We start from the raw sequence: 21807 nt of genomic DNA, 5'->3' as shown, positions 1-21807 counted from the left end.
TTTTTTAAGTCAAGTGTTACTATAGTATTGCATTTGGCAGGTTGACATCTATCTGACGGTGCTCCATAAATTTTGGACCAGAGCTGAAACAACTACTCGCACTGATGGAGGAGGGGGTGGGGGTTGGGCGTCAGGATGGCATGATCTAAAACATTGCCAAGAAAATTACAATTGTCTTATTACAGCAATAACCAAGCAGTCATATAATAATGCAATTTAATTGGAAAAGCGTAGTTGAATGAATGTGCTGAGTCCATGCAGCCAAGTTTGGTGTTAAAGCATGAAAACTGAGATTCTGAGATAAGATCTCACTGTTCTGTTTGGTCAGTTTGCTCCTTGCTTTTATTAGCCGTGACATGTGGATTTGGAACAGTTTTGGAAATCTAAAATCCATCTGGTAACTTCTTCGAGGCTTGGTCTCAAGGTTATCTGCAACAATTTTGGTGACAACTGGAAAAGAAAAAAAAATGTGACCCCTTAAAAAGAAATTGCAACTCAAGTTTTCAATAAAACACAGTATGGAAATTGAATCAATATCATTGACATGTCTCAGCCTAGACAAAAATTGTTCATTTAGGTCCAACACATCAACGCCCCTGTTGCTTTTTGCATTAAAAAGCTAACAACTTTTTACTGCTACTATATCTCAAAATGGAGTCCATGTACGATAAGTCAGTGCCATATTTCCTGTAGACTGCAGTCAGAGTTCTTTCTATTTGGAGAATCAGATCATGTCTTGAAGCTTAAAGCTACCCAGCAGGGGTCATTCACAAGAGTGAATTTTACGTCATCTGAAACAACTCACAGAGGTTAGAGCCAGTGTTGATTTTTAAACAGCTTCACTTCTGTATCAACAAGTTACACAGCCCAGCTCCACGGTCCCTGATCCAAACAGACAGATGTTCAACTGTTAAGAAAAAAGCTGTTTGAGGATGAAAAAAAAAAATGTGCGCCTCCTCTTTCTGAGTAGCTTTTAATTAAGCTTTCTCATCAGGATTCGTGTCTGATTCTCCACTCAAAGAGTGCTCTGTTACGCCAAATCTTCTTTCCTTTTTATGTTTTGCCTTTGCCTTTACTGCGCTGATGCAGTGACATCTCGCTAAGAAAGACAAGGGAAGGACCAGCAGAAAATGGGTTTTGAGATGCGGTCTTAATCAATTGGTAATTAGGTCATTGATAATCAAAAGCTATCATACTTTTCTGATATAGCACACTGTATAGTGTCATAGCTTATATTTCTTTGGGCTGCCATGGCAGACAATTAAGAATAAAAATAAGATGCTTTAGAAAAGGCAGAAACCATGCAAACACTAACACAGCTTGGTCTGGTCATCATTTAGAAGAAGTGCTTCATAAACCTTCATAACCCATAAAATTTCAAGAAATAATGTTTCATATCTTTTATAGATTTAATTTTTATAGTCTTTCATATTCTTTTCATTCTCTCAACTGGTGTAAAAAAACAGAAAAAATAGATTTATATTCGGTCACATTATACTTATGAGCCCCGTCTAGTTATTGCTTTGGTACACTTGCTGACAAGAATGAGAAGCTGTCTGCGCCCCACTGTTTTTGACCAATGAGCTGAGCGTTCAGACCATAATGGGCATTTTGGAATGGGATTCATAAAGAGAAAAGAGCTAAAAACGGAGCCTTTTAAAGAGAAAGTGAAATAAGGTGCAGAAGCAATGTACATCATGAGAAAATTGATTTCTTTCTTTTCAACACTGACTCACGTAAGCCAATCCTCATTCAAATGAGTATCATACGGGCTCTTAAACTTAGTAAATGTGATGATACATAACGTAACGTTCCACATTTGTGTCAACTCTGGCAATATTTATGTCAAATGTATCTAATAACGGACAACAATTTGACAAGAGATATTTAGGTGACTGACGACTTCTACACAAACAGCTACAGATGCCATTTTAAAGCGATGCATTTCTAATGCAAGTCCAAGACAAAGATATTTATTTCATAGTAGACACATTCATTCTCTTCCACTTGAAGAACAGATATTTGATGAATACTATAAATAAATATTCTTTTGCATAAACAGTTACTGTAGTTCATTAATCAGGTTCTCACTGATAGACAATTAATCCTCAAATCATTTCAGAAGCGATTGTTTTTGTCAACCACTGTTTGAAAAAAATACCAGATTACACTGATTACTGCCTCTCAATTGTGAATATTTGCAGTTTTTTTTGTCTCATGTGCTCTGACAAACGTCACTTTTCTTTAACTACATACGGTATGTCAGACAGCAAACAAACCACATCCAAATCACTTCCGATGTTGAAGCCATTTCAATCAATAATATGCAGAAGCAAGGGTGCTTTAATGAATCCCAGATCTAGTTCAGTCCCCACTCAAACATCTAATCCAATGGACGCATTAACAAGGCAGCAATTAGCCTAAATAATCACCTGAGAATTACATTGACTACAACTGCTGCTGGCAGGGAAAGCGGTCATTAACTGCCCCACAGCAGTTGTGGGGCAAGAGAACACAGCATCCACCCGTAGTACATAAATAGACGTGAGGATTTAGGTCCCCCCTCCCTTATCTATCCAATCTGCTGTCCGAATAAGTCTGTTTTTTAGAGGGAGCAGCACAGGTGAAACAGGAAACAGTGGACAACATTGTGCACACCTGTGAAAAACATCTACAAGCACAAAATGAAGTCATCGTGATAAACAGAACTTTAACAAATCTGTTCATGTGCAGTATAAAATCATAAAAAGCTCATTTTTCATCCTTCAGAGACAATAAACATGTGCACGCTGCTGTTTGCATTTGAAATGCTGCTCATCCACTACTTTGTATCCAATACCTGCTTTGTTTGTAGGTTTCCAGCTTGTGACCTCTCTGCTGAACCATCTTCCCAGTTGCACCTGTGAGCCAAACACAGAGGAGGACAAGGACCGCATCCACCTGCATGGTTCACATTCCCCAGAGGACAGACCTCTCCTGTCAATCAGAATCTACTCCTCGCCAGGGTTTGGAGCACTCTGCCCTCCTGAGACATTCCCTTCTCCAGCGCCGGAGCAGATAAGAAGGAGAAAAACAGTAACAGCAGCAGCAGCTACACTGGGCTATTCTACGGCCTGAGTGGAAAACATCCTACGGTGCTTAATCTCCACTGTGGGAAAAGCAATTTTGACTAAACCCATAAATCCTTGAGCGTCAGATGGTACAGATTTGATCCCTCCAGCGGCGGATATGCCTGCCTCTCTGTGCTCTGCTGCTCTCTGATACTCTGCACTCTGATGTGCTCTACTCCACTTTGCACCGCCCAGAAACACCAATTCTCACAATGATGCAGCATACCCATTTGTAAGGTCACCGGTGTGGAAATAGAGACCTGCAGAGGCTGAGACGAAGCTCTGTATGATCTGAGAGGCGTCTCAGCTGCTTTTGATGCTTGAGTCCCCTGCTGACATTCTGCATAAAGCAGATGCTTTCCTGTTGGTTGGTTTAATGCCAGCAGAGCTTGTTTTTTTCTTTTTTTTATGGCTGCATGCTGTGGTGTTCTTCACTGCTTTTTTTCCCACGGGACTCATATTGGGAACTATTTTCGGATTTACACAGGTAAATGTGTCTGTAGACCCCAGCCATGAAATAAGTCAACATACTATTAGAGATGTCAAAAAAGAAAACTTCAAATCCACTTCATTAAGATGACATGTGAGAGTGAAGCTGAGGACTTTTCATCATCACTCAAATATCAATCTCATTAAAAATCAAATAATAAAAAAAAGACAATAGTGTGTTCATTGAATTTAGCGTCAAGCGAAACGCTGCACCACAATTTGTCAAAACGTGCTGTCAATCAAACCCTAACCCTGAATAGACCAGTAAAGAAAACAAAGGTCTGAGCGCTGACGTCACCTGGCCATGTGTCGCCCTTTTTTTACATTTTTTTTTTTCATAGCACACTGAACGACTGGATTATAAGATCATGAATGTGGGTTAGCTGCAGCTGTGCCAGTCTAAATAATTGGTGTTAGTAATCTTAAGCATTGTTAGTGTGACAGATCTGTGGATCCTTGTTCTAAAAATAATAACGTCATCTGAATCAGATTAACGCTCACACGGGTGACCACTCGCTCTTATTTCTTACATTTGTCTTTTTTCCCCCTTCTTTTTGCTGAATTTATATGTATTTCCTAGTATGGCCTTCTTTGTATTTCAAAAGTAACTAAAGATTTGAATTTGAGCCTTTTAGGAAAGGTGTATATGAACCGTCAGTGAAGGTGGAAAAAATTGCAATAAAAATTAACTTTGCATTTAGTGATCGGTAGATATTAAAAGTTAACCCTTTATCGTATAATACTGTTATGTTCTAGCATCTTATTTTTTCCCCAAATATTTCATTAAAAATATCTTGATTCAGGGACATTTTAAAAATCATGCAATTTAACTTTTTATTTCAGCTTTCTGTGAAAAGTTGAATCGTCCAGCATCTGCCATGGCCATTGATTGACCAAATATACAGGTTTCAGCAGATTTTTGTCCTTCTATGTGTCTCTTTATCCAACATAGACTCATCCCTCTCACTAGGTTCAAGTCAGACTATGACTATGGCTCCAGTGCGCATTCGTTGACTGCTGCATTGTGTCTGTGTGTTTTTAACGCCACACGGCACTGATTTACTATCTTGCTTTGAAACTATGGCTCTATGTGTTGGATTGGAGCGAAAATACAACAATTTAGTAAAGTTAGTGCCACAGTTGTATCACGCTGTAGCGTTGGCCAATGAGCGGTTACCTTGTGAATATGTGTTTTTTATGCCCTAAATTTAGTCTGTCAGACTGAGGCACATTCTTTTATGGAAGTTCAAAGGTACGATATTTGTTCTTGTGCTGAATATCATCATAGAAACTGTCAGTAAATCTATAAAGTGCTAAATTACTGGGCCTTATCAGGAGATTTAAGTTTAAAAAAATTTATAATCTCAGGATTTGAGGAGGAATTTGTGCCTGAAAGACTAGGAAATGGACATTAAACACAACAATAGCTATTGGCTGACACGTTCCTGGCGGGTCAATCTGAAGTTGTTGTAAACTCGAAGCTAAAACAGAGAGAGATGGTTAATATAGAGGGCTGTTTTCTATGACCATGAGTGCGATCGGACACACACGAGACTGCTGAACATCTGCGGACATGTGGCATGGAAGATGTGGTGAAAAGTTAGTTTTATACGTTTGGGTTCAGGCAAGCTAACAGTAGGCGCGCTGAGTTGTCATTCACTACTAGCTGGAAGTTAGCTTAGCTAACAGAGCTGGGCCGAGATGAGCTCCTTACGGGAAATCAAACGTAAGTACTGCTTTGCTTTCACGTTTTCTACTTCGAAAGATTTGTGTAACCCACATCCATTCAATGGATTGCTCTCCACAGAGCTGCAGAAAGCTAAAAACAAAGCCGAGGCTAACAACAACTTGAAGGAGGAAGCCAACATCTGCAATCAGCTTGGGGAGCTGCTGTCCAGGAGTGGTAAGTCGCAGTGTGAATGAACAGTCGGCTTTCCTGCTTTGATTCTTTCATTTAGGCTCTTTAATATTTGTTTCCAATATTTGTCATGTGTGGTTTATGTGCATCTCAGGTGATTATGAGGCAGCCATCGGGGAGCACCAACGGGAGCTGGCTATCTCTGAGGCCTTAAATGATGTGATCGGACGAGCTGTGGCGCATCGTAGAATAGGAGAGTGCTGTGCCGAGATGGGAAACATTCAGGCTGCTTTAAAAGTAAATGGACTTGAGATTTACTTTGGCTTAACACCGGTGGCTAATGTGCGTAAGCATTTGGGATCTATGTTTTCTCTTTTTCTTCCTCCAGCACCAACAGTGTCACCTGGACCTGGCCCGCTCTGTCAGAGACCATGCTGAGGAGCAAAGAGCCCTCGCCACCATTGGTCGAACCTACCTCTTCCGTTATGAATCGGACCACTCGGAGAACAGTTTAAAGCAAGCAGAGGATGCTTTCAATAAAAGCCTGACCATTGTGGACGAGCGTCTGGGAGGTATGTTCCGTAGAGGAGAATATTGAATGACCTTGTTCCTGTTTTTGGGGTTTTTCCAAGAAACGTATGCTCGAATCCTTTTCTGATCTGCAGGGACTGTTCCTCAGCGGGAGATGAGCGAGATGAGGGCTCGTCTCTTCCTCAATCTTGGTCTTGTGTGCGATCATTTGGGGGAGCCCAAACGCTGCAGCGATTTCATCCGACGGAGCGTCTTTATTGCTGAGTAAGACATGCCAAACCATCGTAAAAGATATTTCCGAAGCTATCCCTCTTGTTCCCACTCATCACTAACGACGTGAACAACAAGTGAACGCCACAGTCGGTGTACCTAATCTATAAAATGCTGAGAAGAAAGCGTTTTGAGCACTTCTTGTTCTGTACAGGAAGAGCCAGCTGCTGGAAGATCTCTATCGCGCAAACTTTAACCTGGGAAACATCTACTTCCGCAACGGTCAACACTCTAATTCTGTCCGCTGCCTGGAGCAGGCCAAAGAGTGCGCCAGGAAGATGAAGGACAAGTTCTGTGAGAGCGAGTGTTTTCACTGCATTGGCAAGGTGTGAGCTCCACCGACTCCTGTACGTCTGGTCTGATTTGACAGGGTGTGACGTTTCCGTGATGTCATGATATTTGCCAACAGGTGCAGCTGTCTCTGGGTGACTTTGTAGCTGCCAGGCGATCTCTGAAGAAGGCTCTCCAGCTGGGTTCCCAGCAGCCGCTGGACGGACAAGCGGTAAAGAAAGCGTTCAAATATGGTGAGAGAGCAGCTTTGAATCCGTTCGATCTTGTTTTTTGTTTTTTTTCTAGACCTCTCTAAGATGGCTGCATTAATGGCACCATTTGTGTTGTCAATTTCACAGCTGACCGGGGCTGTAAATTAGAGGAAGAGTTCGGGGAAGATCAGGGCAAAAGACTCGGCTCCCATCAGGCTGTCGAGCTGGCAGAGCAGCTGGGGGACCTCTATTGTAAGATCGGCTGCTACAGCAAGGCTCTGGGTGCCTATCAGGCTCAGGTGTGAAACATCAAAACATGGGCAACAAGCAGCTCGCATCCCAGCTGTTTTAACCTGACCTCCCGACATTCACTGCATTATAACTTCTCTTGTGGTGTAGCTGAGGGGTGCTGAAGCCATGGGAAAGCCTGCAAGGGAGCTGGCAGTCATCCACGTGTCTCTGGCTGCGACCTACACAGACCTGAGGCAACACAACAAGGCAGTGGAGCACTACAGAAAGGAGCTGGCTTTACGACAGGGCAGCCCCACTGAGGTGAGCATGAATAAGCTGCATTCTACGCTCAGAGATGGAGGACAAAAGCCCCGAAAACGTTCACCATCTATCCCTGCAAGGGCTTTTAGATGTAGAAAAGCTCCAGTCGGAGCCCTGTGCTTTGTAGAAGAGGCCTTTTTGCTAAGTTTTATTCTAAATTAGATGAAAATACGATCTATGCATCATTTTAAAAATCCACTCGCAGTAAATCGCTGAGCTGGGATCGCTCATATTAAGTCACAGCACTAAGTCGTTAGCCAACATCATCGTGTCGTGCATCCTGGCAGGAGTACATTCTGACTTGTGTGTGTTTGTGTCAGGAGTGTCACACATGGCTGAACATCGCGGCAGCTCAGGAGGAGAACGGCTGCGCCTCCGAGGACGTCGACGGCAGCCACAGGACGGCCTTACGCTGTGCCCAGGTGTCTGGACGCGCCCGGCTGCAGGTGGGTTGGAATGAGGGGTTAAAAGCTGCAAAACGGTTCAATTTAAAAGAAAACTACTCTGTTTCAATTGGTTAAACGTTGACAATTGGATTCATGCACAAGCGACATGTTTTTTTTAGCTAAATATCCATTTACTGATTAGAAGAATTAAGCTTTAAAGCAATAAGAAAGATTCTCACACAGTGTTTTTATCTGTCATTAGCAGAAAAATCTGACATGATGGGTGATGTGCTGTAAATGTAGTGATCTAATATTATGATTCATATTAAGTGTGTAACTTCTCAATTTAAAGACAAAGGTAAATGGGTAGAAAAGCATCAAGTCATCGTTGTCACCACCCATAAAAGCTCTCCTTCACGCCCACAGAAACGCGTGCTGTCCCTCTGGCTCGCGTCCCAGAGACGCTGCGGCTCGTCCAATGTTAACGACACCGAGGCGAAGCTGCGTCAGCTTTGCGCTTCAGAGGGCTGGAGTCCAGATGGGAGTGACGGTGAGGAGGAGGAGGAGGAGGAGGAAGAGGAGGAGATGGACTACAGTGAGCCTCTGGGTGACAGTGATGTCATTCTGTCAGACTCAGGTAGGCTGTGAAGAGAGCTGGCATAGAGGCAAATGGAGCCTGAAATTGATCAAATTTACTTAGATTGTCTTCCATTACTTTATCACGGGTTCTAGATGATGATTTGGAGGGTTACGACAAGATGGTGTCAGGAAAAAGGAAGACCGGAAGGGTGAGTTGGTTGTTGCTTTGCCCAAGCTGTCATTTCGTCTTTGTATTCTTTATTTTGGATCCTCACTGTCTGAACTCTTGTTTTTCTTGTGCCCGTCTCCCTGATTTAGTGGAACAAGAGGAATGAGAAAGGGGAGACATCTCTCCACAGAGCGTGTATAGATGGAAACCTGAAGCAGGTCCAATATCTGGTAGAACAGGTGAGGGGGAAAAACAAGGTTTCTCATTCATGTCTCAGACAAATATTTTATATCGGCCTGTCCTGAGCAGACCTGTCAGTATCTGCACTGGACTGACCGAGAACAACAATAAGAAACTTGTTGGAATTGAGCTGCTTGTCTGAGCTTATTAAAAATTGAACACGTCACACATCATCTCTCTTTTAATCTTAAAAAAAAAAAAAGAGAGAGATTGGCTCTGCTCAGCTCAGCAATGAATATTTTATGAAGAGTTCTTCTCATGAACATTATAGTGTTTTTTTTACACAAACGGCTGCAAACAGCAACCATAACCTCAGACAACATTGACTGTTTGAGTTTTACTTGTGTCAGGGTCACCCTGTGAATCCCAGAGACTATTGTGGCTGGACGCCCCTCCATGAGGCCTGCAACCACGGTCACTATGGTAACCGATTTCTGATTGGCAGCATAAACCTTTGCTTCAGAGTTGTTTTTGTTTAAATAAAAAAAAGAAGAAGAAAAGAATCAGCCCTCTTCAGCTGTGTTGAGTGCCTCTGTTCTGTCTTTCATGCAGATGTTGCCGCTGTGCTGCTGGAGCGCGGCGCTAACATCAATGATCCCGGTGGCCCCGGGTGTGAGGGAGTGACTCCTCTGCATGACGCCCTTGCTTGTGGCAATTTAAGTGTTGCAAGACTGTTGGTGGAACGGGGGGCTTCAGTCGCACTACGCAACTCCAGGGTATGTGTGTGGTTACACCATGATCTATGACTTCATTTGGGTGGGAGTAACACAACAGGCAGGATTGGGCAGTAAGATACTGTATTTCCCTTGAAATGAAAGTCACATTTCATACTTTAGAATCATATCGTTAGAACGGGGCCGTTACTCATGTCACATAAAGTCAATACTAAGGCATTTCAAACCAGCTAAAACGGAATAAACAGTCTCCTGATATGACGGCAACCTTTTTAATGAGCTTCCAGGAGCTCATAGATTTAACGTCTTATTTATTTATTTGTTTGTTTTCCTTTTTTTTTTTTTTATTTTGGTTGACTCACGTGACCAATTCTTTTCTTTTTTTCCTTTTTATTATTACCCTGTAGTTAAAAAAAAATCAATTTGGCTCGAGTCCCGGCCCCTTCCTTCCTCTCTCTCTCTCTCTCTCTCTCAGTCCCATTTCCTGTCAAGCAACTTACCAATAAAGGCCACTCCTCTTATTTCATAGTAAGAAAGGGGGGAAAAAATACGCGTTTGTCAGTGTCAAATTTCCAATTCTTATTAATTACTGATGGATTTGTTACATCTTCGTTCCTATGTGCATCTTCAGTCATGTTCTTTAATATTCCCTCTCTTGTTTTTTTTTTTTCTATCATTCATAGTATTTCTTTCCTGCTGTGAATTCATTGGCATGATTCCTGGAACCACAACTTGGTTTTAAGCCTCTCCTGTCATGTCCTACATAAAGAATACCAATCTTGCAGTAATGAGAGAATTAGGTTGAGGAATCCTGTTTTTCTTTTTTTAATCCGTGTGTTTTGCTGCAGAATCTCTATGTGGCAAAGTGAAATCTAATGCTGTGTTGTCTCTGCATGTCTTGTTTTTGTCTGTTTGTTGGGTGTTGCAGTGGCTGCGTACGAAGATGTGTTGATGGGAAGGTCACTAGTCTGTGTTTTTACCTCTTGAACAAAGCTGGCCGAGGAATGTGAAGCGAATATAAAGCAGTTTTGTATCATATCGTACGTGAGCATTGCCCCCTTCAGCAGAAATGACTTCTTGGGGTTGTTTTGCCTCCCTGTTCACCAGTCTTTCTGAAGTTTTCTGATCATCTTACATGAAAAATTCCTTCACATCCAAGATGTTTGAGGATTTTCTAGCCTGCAGAGATAATTTCAAACCCCCCCCACCACCACCACCACCACCCACGGCTTTTCAATTAGATTCAGCTCTGCGTTTTTTTTAAAATTGACATTCTATAGCTCTCCGTTTCTTCTTATTGGACCTTTTCATGGTGGAATGCCACTAATTCTGAGATTATATTTACTTTAACATATATCTGTGATAGAAAAGCAGCTCTTGGCCTCGTATAATTGAGGACTTTGTGGCTTGGTAGATGTAGTTCAGGCAGAACTGAAATGGCTGACCTCTTATTTCATCAGTTTTTTTTTTGTCTCCACCCTTAGGGTGAAACTCCCATGGACACCCTGCGTCAGTGGCAGAGGACTTACAGCAGAGAGTTGGACGAGGAGACCAGAAAGGAATGTGCCGCTACAGAGAAATTGCTCAAGAAGGCACTAGCAGGGGGAGGTAAAGCTTTCACATTATTATATCATGTTAGCCTTGGTCTTACATGCATTTTCAAATGCATGCTTTTCTTCTCTGTGGGAACTACAGTGCCTGCTGTCCCGGCCCCAGCCAAGCCTTTTGATGCCCTGCAGGACAGCCAGCTGTTTGATGCCGAGAACTCTGAGCCGCTGTCAACCACTGGAGGGGGCTGTTCCTCCAGCCAAGACTGGCCCCGACCCAGCAGGAGCTCGGAAGCTCAAGCAGCAGCCGTCAGCCCCAGGAGGCAGCAGAGCAATGGCTCATCACAGCGGCGCAGAGCCAGAGGAACGGAGGCTGCTGTTCTGTATGGGGTAATGACTGGCAAATGGTTTTTTTCTGAGGGTGAAAATACCACACGGTTACTGTTTAAAGATTCTGTTTGAGGTTATAAAAGCAGAACGTGTATGTGTGCTTTTAGATTAACAGCGGCTCTGATGACAGTGGCTCCGACAGTCCGGTTAGTCCTCTCCGTCCCGTTCGTCCTAGACGCACTTTCCCAGCAGCGCCGAGCCAAAAGGACGTTCTTCCAAACAAGGAACCCGTTACGGTCCCCAGCTCAGGTCGGGAAAGTAACAAGGAGGCCCCTGCCCCATCTGTATTTGGGCGAGAGGCGTACCACAGTGCCATTCGGGGTTTAGGCAGTGCCAAAACTCTTCTGCAGGGTCTCTCACAGCCTCAGTACTCCAGCACACCTGCTGTTTCATCCGGCAGCAGAGCCGCTCTGGTTCCTGAGGACGAATATCTGGCTGATGACTGGTTGGAAGATGATTTGGGGGAAATGCAGCCAAAGAAAAAGAGGAGGCTTCGAATGGAACAAGGTGGATTGAGGGGAGAGGAAAGTGCTTCAGCTTTGACTGCCAGGAGTCAAAACATGGACACAGCTGTCAGAGGTAGCCATCCAGTTTGTTTGTTCCTCTACATATCTTTTTTTAAAATTTTATTATATTGTATCTTCATTACAGTCCTCTTCTCTCAGATTCTGCAGCCTCCTGCAGCCGGGCTCACACCGGGAGAAGGAATGGCTTGGCGAAGCCTCATCAGGTCAAAATGACTCAGATGTCAGGAATGGTGAGGTTGGGCAGACGAGAGGTCAGCAGGTCACACAGCCCGACCGTCACAGACGATGATGACATGAGGCCCGACGCACCTTCACCTCCCCCACAAATACGTGTTCAGGTCAGAACCCCGTCTGCATATGGAGTGATCCAGATCAAGTTCAAAAGACTCCAGTTTAAATTGAGAGTAATATTTGACATTAGATATTCAGGGGAACATGAACTCAGGGAGATGATCCTTAATGTTGCAGCGTCACCGGAGGAAATCGCACGATTTGTCAGGAACGTGTCCCCATGATTAACTTTTGACAGTGATGAATGTGGCTGCAAATGAGAGCTAGTTGATCAAGAAGCTTGTGCTATTTCAAGATTTTGCCAGAGCTTAGGTCCCATCGGATTCATGTGGGATTAAAAACATTGTGATTTCTATCAGGATGATGCATGAATCACATGATACAGAGAAGCTTTGTTTTTTTTTTTTCTTTTTGGCATACTTCTGTAAAATGACATCCCTCGGGTAAATCCTGCTTCATGAGGCAATATTTTTCATTTAACTAAAGAAAGAAATGAAAAAGAAATGCTTTATTTTATTAAGTAGTTTCCTTTGTACATTTTAGCCTCCAACGCAAGCTTTGGTTGCTCCCATGCCCACATCAATGCCTCCACCTATCAGAATGAGGGTCAGAGTTCAGGAAGATGTGTTCCTGATCCCTGTTCCGCAAAGGTTGGTATATGTCTTCGATCGATAACGTAAACTGAAACACTTCTGTTGAAGAAGCGTTCTGGTTTATTAGCATGTTCTAGCCAGTTGGTTCAATCCCGTTGCTTTGTGTTCCAGTGAGGCAGACTCCTGCACTGTCTCGTGGCTGTGTGAGCAAGCAGCTCAGCGTTACTACCAGAAATGTGGCCTCCTGCCCCGTCTCTCGCTGCAGAAGGAAGGGGCCCAGCTCTCTGCGCAGGACCTGCTGCTGGCTGTCCTGCACACCAACGAAGAAGTGAGGATTGTTTGAACCCGCGCTGCTGCTTGAGGGAGGCCTGAGGAGTAAAACTGCATTTGATTTAAAAGAAAGAGAACAGCGTGAAATTGAAGTGTTTAGCTCATTCATCTTATTACTTTAGCACATACCGCATCCCTAATACGTGTTGATTAAGGGCTGATCTTGACTTATTTTGTTTAAACAGTCTGCTTTTAAACGAAGCATCGGTTCTGAATGCTGGTGGTGTGTTGTGTTGCAGGTTCTCGCTGAAGTTTGCTCCTGGGACCTCCCGCCTCTTCCTGAGCGCTACAAGAAGGCATGTCAGAGCCTGGCAGTTGGTGAGCAACGTACCCCGAAAGCACTCAAAACTCTGCCGCGTTTCTTGGATATCTCTTCCTTTGCATTTGTTCTAACGTGCCCGGTCTGCATGTCCCTGCAGGCGAGAACAAGCGTGTCACCCGGCTGTGCGAGGTTCAGGATGGGAGCTCCTCTGTGTCGGTGTGTGGCCTCAGTCTGCCCTCCTCTTCCCTCAACCCTTTGCTGCGTGCCCTTAAACTTCAGGCCAGCCTCACCGAGCTGCGCATCTCCGGCAACCGGCTCCCCGACCACCTTCTCCCTGAATTGGTCGCCACAACAACCACCATGCCTCGGCTTCGGCTGCTGGACATTTCTGCGAATTCGATTTCAGCGGAAGGGCTGGAGAAGGCTGTTAATACTCTAAAGGGACACAGTCACCCTGCATTCCCGGTAAAACCTTCATTTTTATTTTATTTTCACGGCAGCTCTGTTGTTAGTATTTGCAGGAACTGACGTGTCTTGTTGTGCAGAAATCAGGCTGTGGTTTTAAAAGATTACATAGACAAATGAGAAATTGCTTCTTTGTTATTCACACCTTTTATATTGAGCTTGAGAAAATAAATGCGTTTTTTTTTTTTTTTTTGCTCTCTTAAATTGTCAGTTCTCAAACCTTGTGACACTGGTTTGAATAGAACTCCTTCCTGTCTGTTCAGCGCTTTCAGAAAACTCCCCCACTGCTCCCTTTCCGATCAGGTCTTGGTGAACCATTAAATATGAATTTGAATGAATAGATTATCCTTTCTCATGTACTTCTCTATATATGGTTGTTTCCAACTGTAGTGCCTGGAGGAGCTTGATCTGAGTATGAACCCTCTGGGCGACGGCGTGTCCGAGTCTCTGTCCTGCCTGCTGTCCTGCTGCCCTCTGCTCGCCAAGCTGTCTCTGCAGGCCTGTGGCCTCAGCGCTCGCTTCCTTCAGCAGCATCGACTGCTGCTTGCCAGCGCTCTGACAGGTAGCTCTTGCGTCTTACTTTTCAACTTTGATCTTTTATTCTGTTAATCATTCAGCTCAACTGAACTCCCGGCGGATTAGGACATTAAGCAGTGGGAGCGGTAAAGATGAATTTCCTTCCAGAGACTTTGGTGTTGAGATGTTCTGAAGACGGAGGAGAACGAGACAGAATGTTTCCTTTTATATGATAATATTTAACATCTATTCAAAAAGAATAGCTTTATAAATGATATTTTGTGATCTCTCAGGCATGGGTCACCTGAAATCAGTGTCCCTTTCCCACAATGCACTGGGCTCCACTGGCTTTGAGCTGGTCTTGAAGACTCTGCCCCTCCACTCCCTCACACACCTGGATCTGTCTGCTGTCTGCAGGGCTCCTGGCGATTACCCAGCCCTGGAACACCTCACCAAAGTCCTGTCACAGGTGGGCACGCATAAATGATGTGTCCCTCGTGTTATGACCATCTGAGGTGTAACTGTAGCTGCAATACAGTACAGTCAATTGAATCTTTTCATCTTTTTTGTAGGAGGAGTCTTCTCTGACCCACCTGAGTCTGGCGGCAAATGGGCTGACGGACAGCTGCGTAGTTGCTCTGGCCAGGTTTGTGTTTGATCTGCTGTCCGCCTTTTTTTTCCCTGCAAGAACATGCAAAACGTCGTTGTAATAATCTCTGGCATGTTTCCAAAGGTGTTGGTACTGTGGTAAAAGAAGGATGAATCAGTGGAGACGTTTGAACATGCGTGATGACGCAGTGTTTTCTTCTGCTTTTGCCTGGGACGTCCAGATTTCCTTGACTTGTCTCTGGATGCGTTTCTCTTATTTTCTTCCAGGTGCCTGCCGTCATGTCCGTCCCTGGTGAGTCTGGACCTGTCGGGAAACCCCTCTGTGACCTCGGCGGGACTTAACAGCATCCTAACGTACATCAGAGAGGCTGCTCGACCGTTGACACTTCTAAATCTTCAAGGTACGCATAGTTCAGTACTTGGATGTATCCCGTGTAGTGTTCTTTATTATTTTTTAAGATATCTTTCTTATGAAAACTGATCGATGCTGATAGAAGTCATTCTTTTTTAGCTTTGAGGGTTTTTTTTTTGGGTTGCGCATTAAACGGCAGAAAATGGCCTTTTGTGCATCATGCAACATTGACTGCCTCCTTTGTTCAACGTGAACTGAGAACAAGATGCTGCATACTGTAGATTTTGGTGCTAATGTCTATTTGAACACAGTTAAGGTTTTTCATATTCATTGTTTGATGCATCCAGCGTTTAGGTAAACATGTCAGTCTTTGTGGTTCGTTGTGCCCGAGTAATTCGTTGAGTTGACTGAACTGTCAAACTTGACAGTAACGGTCCCGTAAATGCAAAAGTAAGAATTTCTCCTGTTGCCCTCAGGTTGTCAGGTGTCTGGCCCCTGGGACGGTGAAGGACCTGACGATCTGGCCGAACTGGTCCAGGATCTCCGCCTTTGCTCTCATTCCCTGAACAAGTTGGACCGACTGGCTTTAAAGCAAAGATGGGACGAGGCTCAGCCACACGGACATTTCGTGGACCGCGGTGCCAAGTGCCTGCTGTCTGCTGCAGCCTCTTCATGAGGGGGCACCGTTTGCTGGTGGTGGAAGTTCTTTGTTTCTCACATCCTCTCTTTATCATTGTAATCGGGGGGGGGGGGGGGGGATTTCTTTTAGGGATCTGCTCGGTGAAAGCTAAAGGCTACACACAAAGGACAGATTGTGCACTACGCAACCAGCAGTGACCGCCACTCTGTGCAAGTCGCTTAAATGTTTCCTTAAGTTTGTTTACCTTATTTATGTGTGCGTGAGTATTGCCTTTGTTTGTCTTCAATCTACTGAATAATTGTGTGATTTATTTTTTTTAATTAAAAAAGAACAATTAAAGTGACTCAATATTTCTGTATTCCTTTGAGAGTTCCTCTGGTTCACACATTCTGCATAAAGTCTGCCGTGTGTTCACACACGTTACTGCGTATTGGGGCATATTTGTGTTTGGTGCAAAGTTTTAAGACTGAACTGTGTGTCGGCTCATATTTATCGTCCACATTATAAGAAGAATGAGACTTCATTTAAACCCATTACAAAGAAATTATGACAGAGCACCTGAGCAAAGATGTTCGTTGGACTTGAAGGTCCAAGATTTGTCCTGTTTGGCTCCAGCCCCCCCCTTAGTTGGATTAAGTGGGTATAGAAAATGGATTTTCGGTAATGTCACAGGGTGCTTAAGCAGGCGTTAGACGAGGTTAGATACTATAGGTGTTCACAAGACTAAAATAATAAAGATCTGCCTGTATCTCAGGGCGTATCTCTGTGGATTTCAATGGTTGAGAGGGCACATATCACATATCAGTGTCATGTCAGTGTGACGTGTATGCAGTGGCAATGGCATTTAAGGCTTCAAACATTTTTAAAAATCTCAAATATTCATTTTGTTCTGTTTTTTTGTCTAAGTTTGAGGTTGCACTTTTGTATGCTGTAGTGAAGCTCACTCAAATGTACTCATATTTACTCACGTAAACCAAATCCGGAACTTGTGGCTTGTTTGTTCTTTCTAAACTATGTTAATGGAACACTTTTCTTTCTTGCAGTTAAGCCGAGCTGCATTGCAGTCATCACCAGCACACCATGTGCTCATTGTGTTTTGACTCAAGACTCACCAGCAGGACATGAGAGGTGGTATTTTAACAGAACCCACCAACATCCTGTCAAAATAGATATTTAAATGCATACATATACATATACATACATATTTAACTATGTGTATAATCATTTTATTATGAGCCAATGCAATCAAATGTACTATACAGTATTTATGTTAAAGTGTTTCTAAATTAACAATTTTTTTATTTTTTTGCTGTTGTTTTCAGAGGTGAAACCACTATAACCATAAGATGTGCCACGTGATTCAGCAATAGGTTTCTTGTGCCTGTGAATATTGTTTTTAGAGTAAGGTCTCTCTGAATGTTCAGAGCTTAGTCGTTTTTATTTCTATAAAGTTTGTGAGGGAATACCAAGCACTTCTAAAGTTCAACTTTAAGTTTAGTCAATGAAACACAGAGGTGCAAAGAGTCTTTCAGCTGTTTATTGATACCAAATGGGCACAAGTTCATCAACAATTCAAACGCTGTGACGTGAATAAAGGGGAGATTATGCAGTAAGAAAAGAAAGCTGCAAGAGATGACAAACTGATTTGTTGATGATAAATGTTTCAATCCACGAGGGTTGAGATTTTATACATGTCAATGCTTGATCCTTCTTCGTTTGGATAAAAGAGCAGGTCATTTAGGTCCTTTGGTCTAAAGATCAGAAAAAGCAGAAAAAAAATCCAAAATAATTCTAAAATATCGATTAACCATTGGTGGAGAATTAAGATCCATGGGAATTAAACTCCATTACTCGATTACAACTGAGTTGTACATTATGAAGATGTATGAAATAATCAGTCACTGTCAGCCAAAGTAGAACTAAACTGAGCATTTTGAAGAGCTGCAACTAAACCATTTTAGAATAGCATTACTTGTGCATGTTGCAGTCACTCACTTGCATGCTTTCACGTTGACACAAATGGTCCTCACATCGTCAGTGGTTGTGAGCTCCTCAATTAGTACAGGGAGGTACCTTTTCACAAATTTGTTGCAGGTAGATTTCATGTGTCCAATTTCATTGCAGACTCTTAACAGCGTTGACTTCAGTTTCTGCAAAAGTAAAAATTACACTACTGCTCCTTCCGAGGTGCTCCTGCTTTCTAATGCGGTTTAATGTGGACAGTCTTACTGGACACTTTACCTCTACTGTTGCGTTTTTTCCAGCCATTTTCTTCACCTTGTTCAAAGCCCACTTGCATGCCCAGCAAATCCCTGGACGCTGTGGGTCAGAATATAATGATGTCAAGAAAGTATGTGGTTTTAAAATCTTTTTTTCATCTCTCTGCCACCATACATTTTCAGTAACATGTTAAATAGTGACTGACTATACCATAAAGTACAGTATGATAAAGCTTTAAAATACTGTATATGCCACAAGCTCATCACAGTTGAATCCTTTGAGACTTTTAGTCCAATTAAGATTTGAATTATATTTAAGCTGCAGCAGTACATACTCTGGAAACATCCCCATCCGCTACATACAGGCAACACCGTTCATTAAAACCAAAATGTAACTCCTGAAAAGCTTTCCCATTTTCCACTCTCCCTGTTGACATGTGGTCTCTCATGTTCCACTGTGTGAAATATTCAAATCCAGTGCTTTTTCCGACTGCACCTTTACATCAAGCAGAAATATTTAACAGGTCTGCTACGTAACTTCAGAGACAGTTTTCTGTGGGGTGTTTGTGAGGGCTGAAGGTAGCTCGGGTATTAGAACAGATGGGTGTTAATGAGTAGAGGCTGAAAAAAAAGTACAACTATCCAATGTAGCAGACAGAAAAAGTTTTAAAAGAATAATAATAAAAATCAGAAAAATATTGTCCCTTTTATTTTCTGATTTGTTAACTCAGCCGTGTCTTCCAGATTTACAGACAAAGTTCTTAGTATGATAGAATAGAATAGAATAGAATAGAATATGCATGTTCTCCCCGTGCATGCATGAGTTCTCTCAGGGTTCTCCGGCTTCCTGCCGCCAACCAAAAACATGCATGTTAGGCTGATTGTTTATTCTAAATTGACCTTAGGTGTGAGTGTGCATGATTGTTTTTCTCTGTGTGGCCCTGTGATGGACTGGCGACCTGTCACCTGACCCTGATTTGGATTAAGCAGGTGTAGAAAATGAATGGATGGAATATACATATATCTGTTGCAGAGTCATTTTCCTGGAAAATGAACACTTTTAGTCTAAAGTGGCTTCTGTTCCTGAATTTTAATATTTTACATGTAACAGTTTTCTATACTACAGGGATAAATATCAGAATATTTCACCTACCGCTGATTTAAGTCTGAGTGTGGTCAGGTTAGTATTTGCAAAGTGCTAACCTGCAGCACTGCAGTAAATTGTTTAAAGCAGTCACTTTACCTTGCGTGCCTCCACAGAGATTTCCATCTCTTTGTCGTCATCAATGCTGATCTCTACGCTTCTCCCTTGGACTGCCCAGACTGGGAAGAAAGAAATCAGAAATGTCAAGTTATACTTAATGAAACCATAATGAAAACTTGTACTGCGATGGAATAAGGTATAAAAGCTGTATTAAAGACAATAGCCATACCAGAGCATGTCACCAAGATGCACAGAAGGAGGACTGAGGATCTTTCCATTGCTGGCAGTTAGCAGTTTTCTCTGAGTCTGAGTGTTTGAGGTGTTAACATAAGGCTTTTATACACAAGGGGTGTGGTGAGTGGGCTACACAATAGCTCTTCTGCAAGTGATTGTTTCCGCTCTGAATCCCCCTCCCCAACCATGTCATTTCTTGAAAATGGTGGGTTTGCTTGTGGGCACAGACCGCTTGTGAAATATCATGCGCACCTTTAGCACAATTACCACACAGTGACCTGAGTCAATCTTCTTTCTAAAGGAAGCCAGAAAACATTTAATGGATAGAGATCCTGTTTAAAGTAATGTCAGGATCGCGTTATGTTTGATGATTTCATTTAGTTCCATTTCAGTTCAGTTCAAAAAATCCAACATATCTTCATTCCTTCATCCTGACCACACATGGAAGGGCTTCTAGAAAAAGTTCTAGCGTGTCAGTGTGACTTTAAGTATTGGTGACAATTGCTGTGTTTAAACAAACATAAAAACTAGTTAAAGATAATCTCCTGCAACTTTACTTTCAAATTAATTTTGTTCAGTTACTGACTCATTCAGTCACTTCCCCAAATGATAGAAACACCTCACAGTCAACCCGACATCCAACTCTCAAGCTGGGTTTTATGAGGCCTCTTCATGGTGTTTTGCAGAACTGAAAACTCTCATCCTCCTTAGTTTGGTCCTCCAACTATTTCCATGTCTCAACAACAGCTAAAAACAAAGTATAAGTGCCAACATACTTGTATTTTCCAAAAGATGGTGGTAAAGATAAAGTAGGTATAGAAAAAGGATGGGTGGATATACTTACAAATGAATACATTCTTACTAGTGGACAGCAGAATAGTGATGAGGGTGATAGCATGGCTCATAGTCATTGTGACCATTTCATCTGAGCTGATTTCAACCACTGCTTTTTGTACTGTTTTAAGGCTTGGCTAGTTTACTTCTGAACTGCATGTATCAGCATTTCATTTACCAAAACTGCCATGCTGTTTGAAAAAGTGACACTTTGCATTTTCTGTTTCTGCAACAAAGTGTTTTCAAACAACACCAGCTGACTCAGAGGGGAAACATATGATAAACTGGATGGAACACCCAGGACACCCCACCCTAATACATATGTATGCCATGAACAATGTTGTGTTTACTCAGAAAGTGTTTCCCAGAAAAGACCCTGCCTGGGAGAAGGAGCTAAAATAGTTATAGGAACTAAGGGCCATAGTCCCTGGTTCCTGTATGTCCGAATGCACGAGAAAATAGCCCTATTCCTGAAAAGGTTATAGGAACCGCAAAGGTTCTGTTAGCCCGATTTTTTTCATTGGAAGCCCAAGAACAAGCTGGTGAAATCGTTTATTAAAAAAGTATTTATTAGTGGTCACAAGTAAAGTATATTGCAGCGCTGGTCTCGGAGTGCCAGAGCTCCCGCAGGAAATCCGTCAGGCCGAGCCCCGTTATCCGGAAACATTTCATATTTATATTCAGCTTTATCTCACAGAAGTTGTATTCACACTTGTCAGAGTATAATTGGCCAGTTTTGAGTGGCATGATCAGGCAAGCTGCTGTCCTTGTTGTGTTCTTTGGATGTGATAAACAATGTGTGTATGTGTGAGTGCTGTTTTAGGCATGGATCTAATGTACCAGACCTATCTGCCCTAATAGAGATGTTTTGTCTGACCCAGTTGTTTATGTCCTTCTAAGGTCTTGGACCATTTTAAGGTCATCGATTGTGCAGTATGAGCAGAGTGGAAAAGTAGCAGCTAGGAACATAGGTTATTTAGTAAAATACAGAATATGAATTTATAATGTCTAAGATCAAAGCCAATTATAACAGTTCCTACAGTGGAAATGCGCCTATTGAGAGCGGTGTACTTTTCCCTCTGTTTTGAGTTCCTCTTTGTTTGAACTTCGCCAACATTTAATCTGGTGAATGTATCTTTCAAATACATGTTGGAGACCTTTTTGTCTGCTTCTCTGTGACACCTCTGAAGAATTTTTCCAGAAAATTTCAGATAATTACTGAAAATAAGGGGGCGGGGCTTAGCAAAGGGTCAATTGTGCAGTTTCTTAGAGGGGCATTATTATGTTGTGCAAAGGGAAAATGACATGTTTATTTTTTAATTAATATTGTGTAAACATGTTATTATGCTGTTCATGATAAATGCATTACAACATTGAACTTGACTGAAGCTACATTGTGTCCGTGTCATATTTTCTATTTCCGTAACACAGGGAGGTAACACTAGCATATTAAG

General features: G+C 42.6%; 2 protein-coding genes across 2 annotated transcripts; one reads left to right on the top strand and one right to left on the bottom strand.

The window, feature by feature from the left end:
• The first annotated feature begins 5048 nt into the window (after positions 1–5048).
• Positions 5049–16159, top strand: tonsl (tonsoku-like, DNA repair protein). The gene is made up of 28 exons (XM_072365658.1): positions 5049–5325; positions 5407–5502; positions 5612–5754; positions 5846–6029; positions 6123–6252; positions 6413–6584; positions 6668–6782; positions 6888–7039; positions 7140–7292; positions 7613–7738; positions 8105–8315; positions 8411–8466; positions 8576–8665; positions 9017–9089; positions 9219–9382; positions 10825–10948; positions 11036–11277; positions 11385–11856; positions 11943–12142; positions 12639–12745; positions 12860–13016; positions 13258–13336; positions 13438–13745; positions 14136–14307; positions 14555–14730; positions 14834–14907; positions 15138–15271; positions 15699–16159. The coding sequence occupies exons 1-28, from the start codon at positions 5301–5303 to the stop codon at positions 15896–15898; spliced, it is 4335 nt and encodes a 1444-aa protein (XP_072221759.1). The 5' UTR covers positions 5049–5300; the 3' UTR covers positions 15899–16159.
• A 1272-nt stretch (positions 16160–17431) lies between these two features.
• LOC140270238 (antimicrobial peptide NK-lysin) lies at positions 17432–19584 on the bottom strand. Its single transcript, XM_072365354.1, has 5 exons — positions 19515–19584; positions 19325–19404; positions 18104–18181; positions 17858–18012; positions 17432–17613 (listed from the first exon to the last, which is right to left on the bottom strand). Exons 1-5 carry the CDS (start codon positions 19561–19563, stop codon positions 17526–17528), a joined length of 450 nt encoding a protein of 149 aa, XP_072221455.1. The 5' UTR covers positions 19564–19584; the 3' UTR covers positions 17432–17525.
• Between the last annotated feature and the right edge of the window lie 2223 nt (positions 19585–21807).

Source organism: Leuresthes tenuis, unplaced genomic scaffold (genome assembly GCF_036924035.1).
Source record: "Leuresthes tenuis unplaced genomic scaffold, fLeuTen1.0.hap1 SCAF_15, whole genome shotgun sequence".
NCBI classification, from domain to species: domain Eukaryota; kingdom Metazoa; phylum Chordata; class Actinopteri; order Atheriniformes; family Atherinopsidae; genus Leuresthes; species Leuresthes tenuis.
Note: the sequence above shows the minus strand (reverse complement) of the source record. Positions and strands in the feature narration are given on the sequence as shown.

Excerpts from the sequence above, each read along its gene's own strand:
- LOC140270238 (XM_072365354.1), bottom strand. The coding sequence starts at position 19,563 with ATGGAAAGATCCTCAGTCCTCCTTCTGTGCATCTTGGTGACATGCTCT. Across the intron at positions 19,405-19,514 it reads CATCTTGGTGACATGCTCTG|TCTGGGCAGTCCAAGGGAGA; the intron begins GTATGGCTATTG and ends CTTTCTTCCCAG. Across the intron at positions 18,013-18,103 it reads GAAAAAACGCAACAGTAGAG|AAACTGAAGTCAACGCTGTT; the intron begins GTAAAGTGTCCA and ends TTACTTTTGCAG.
- tonsl (XM_072365658.1), top strand. The coding sequence starts at position 5,301 with ATGAGCTCCTTACGGGAAATCAAAC. Across the intron at positions 5,755-5,845 it reads ACATTCAGGCTGCTTTAAAA|CACCAACAGTGTCACCTGGA; the intron begins GTAAATGGACTT and ends TTCTTCCTCCAG. Across the intron at positions 13,337-13,437 it reads ATGTCAGAGCCTGGCAGTTG|GCGAGAACAAGCGTGTCACC; the intron begins GTGAGCAACGTA and ends ATGTCCCTGCAG.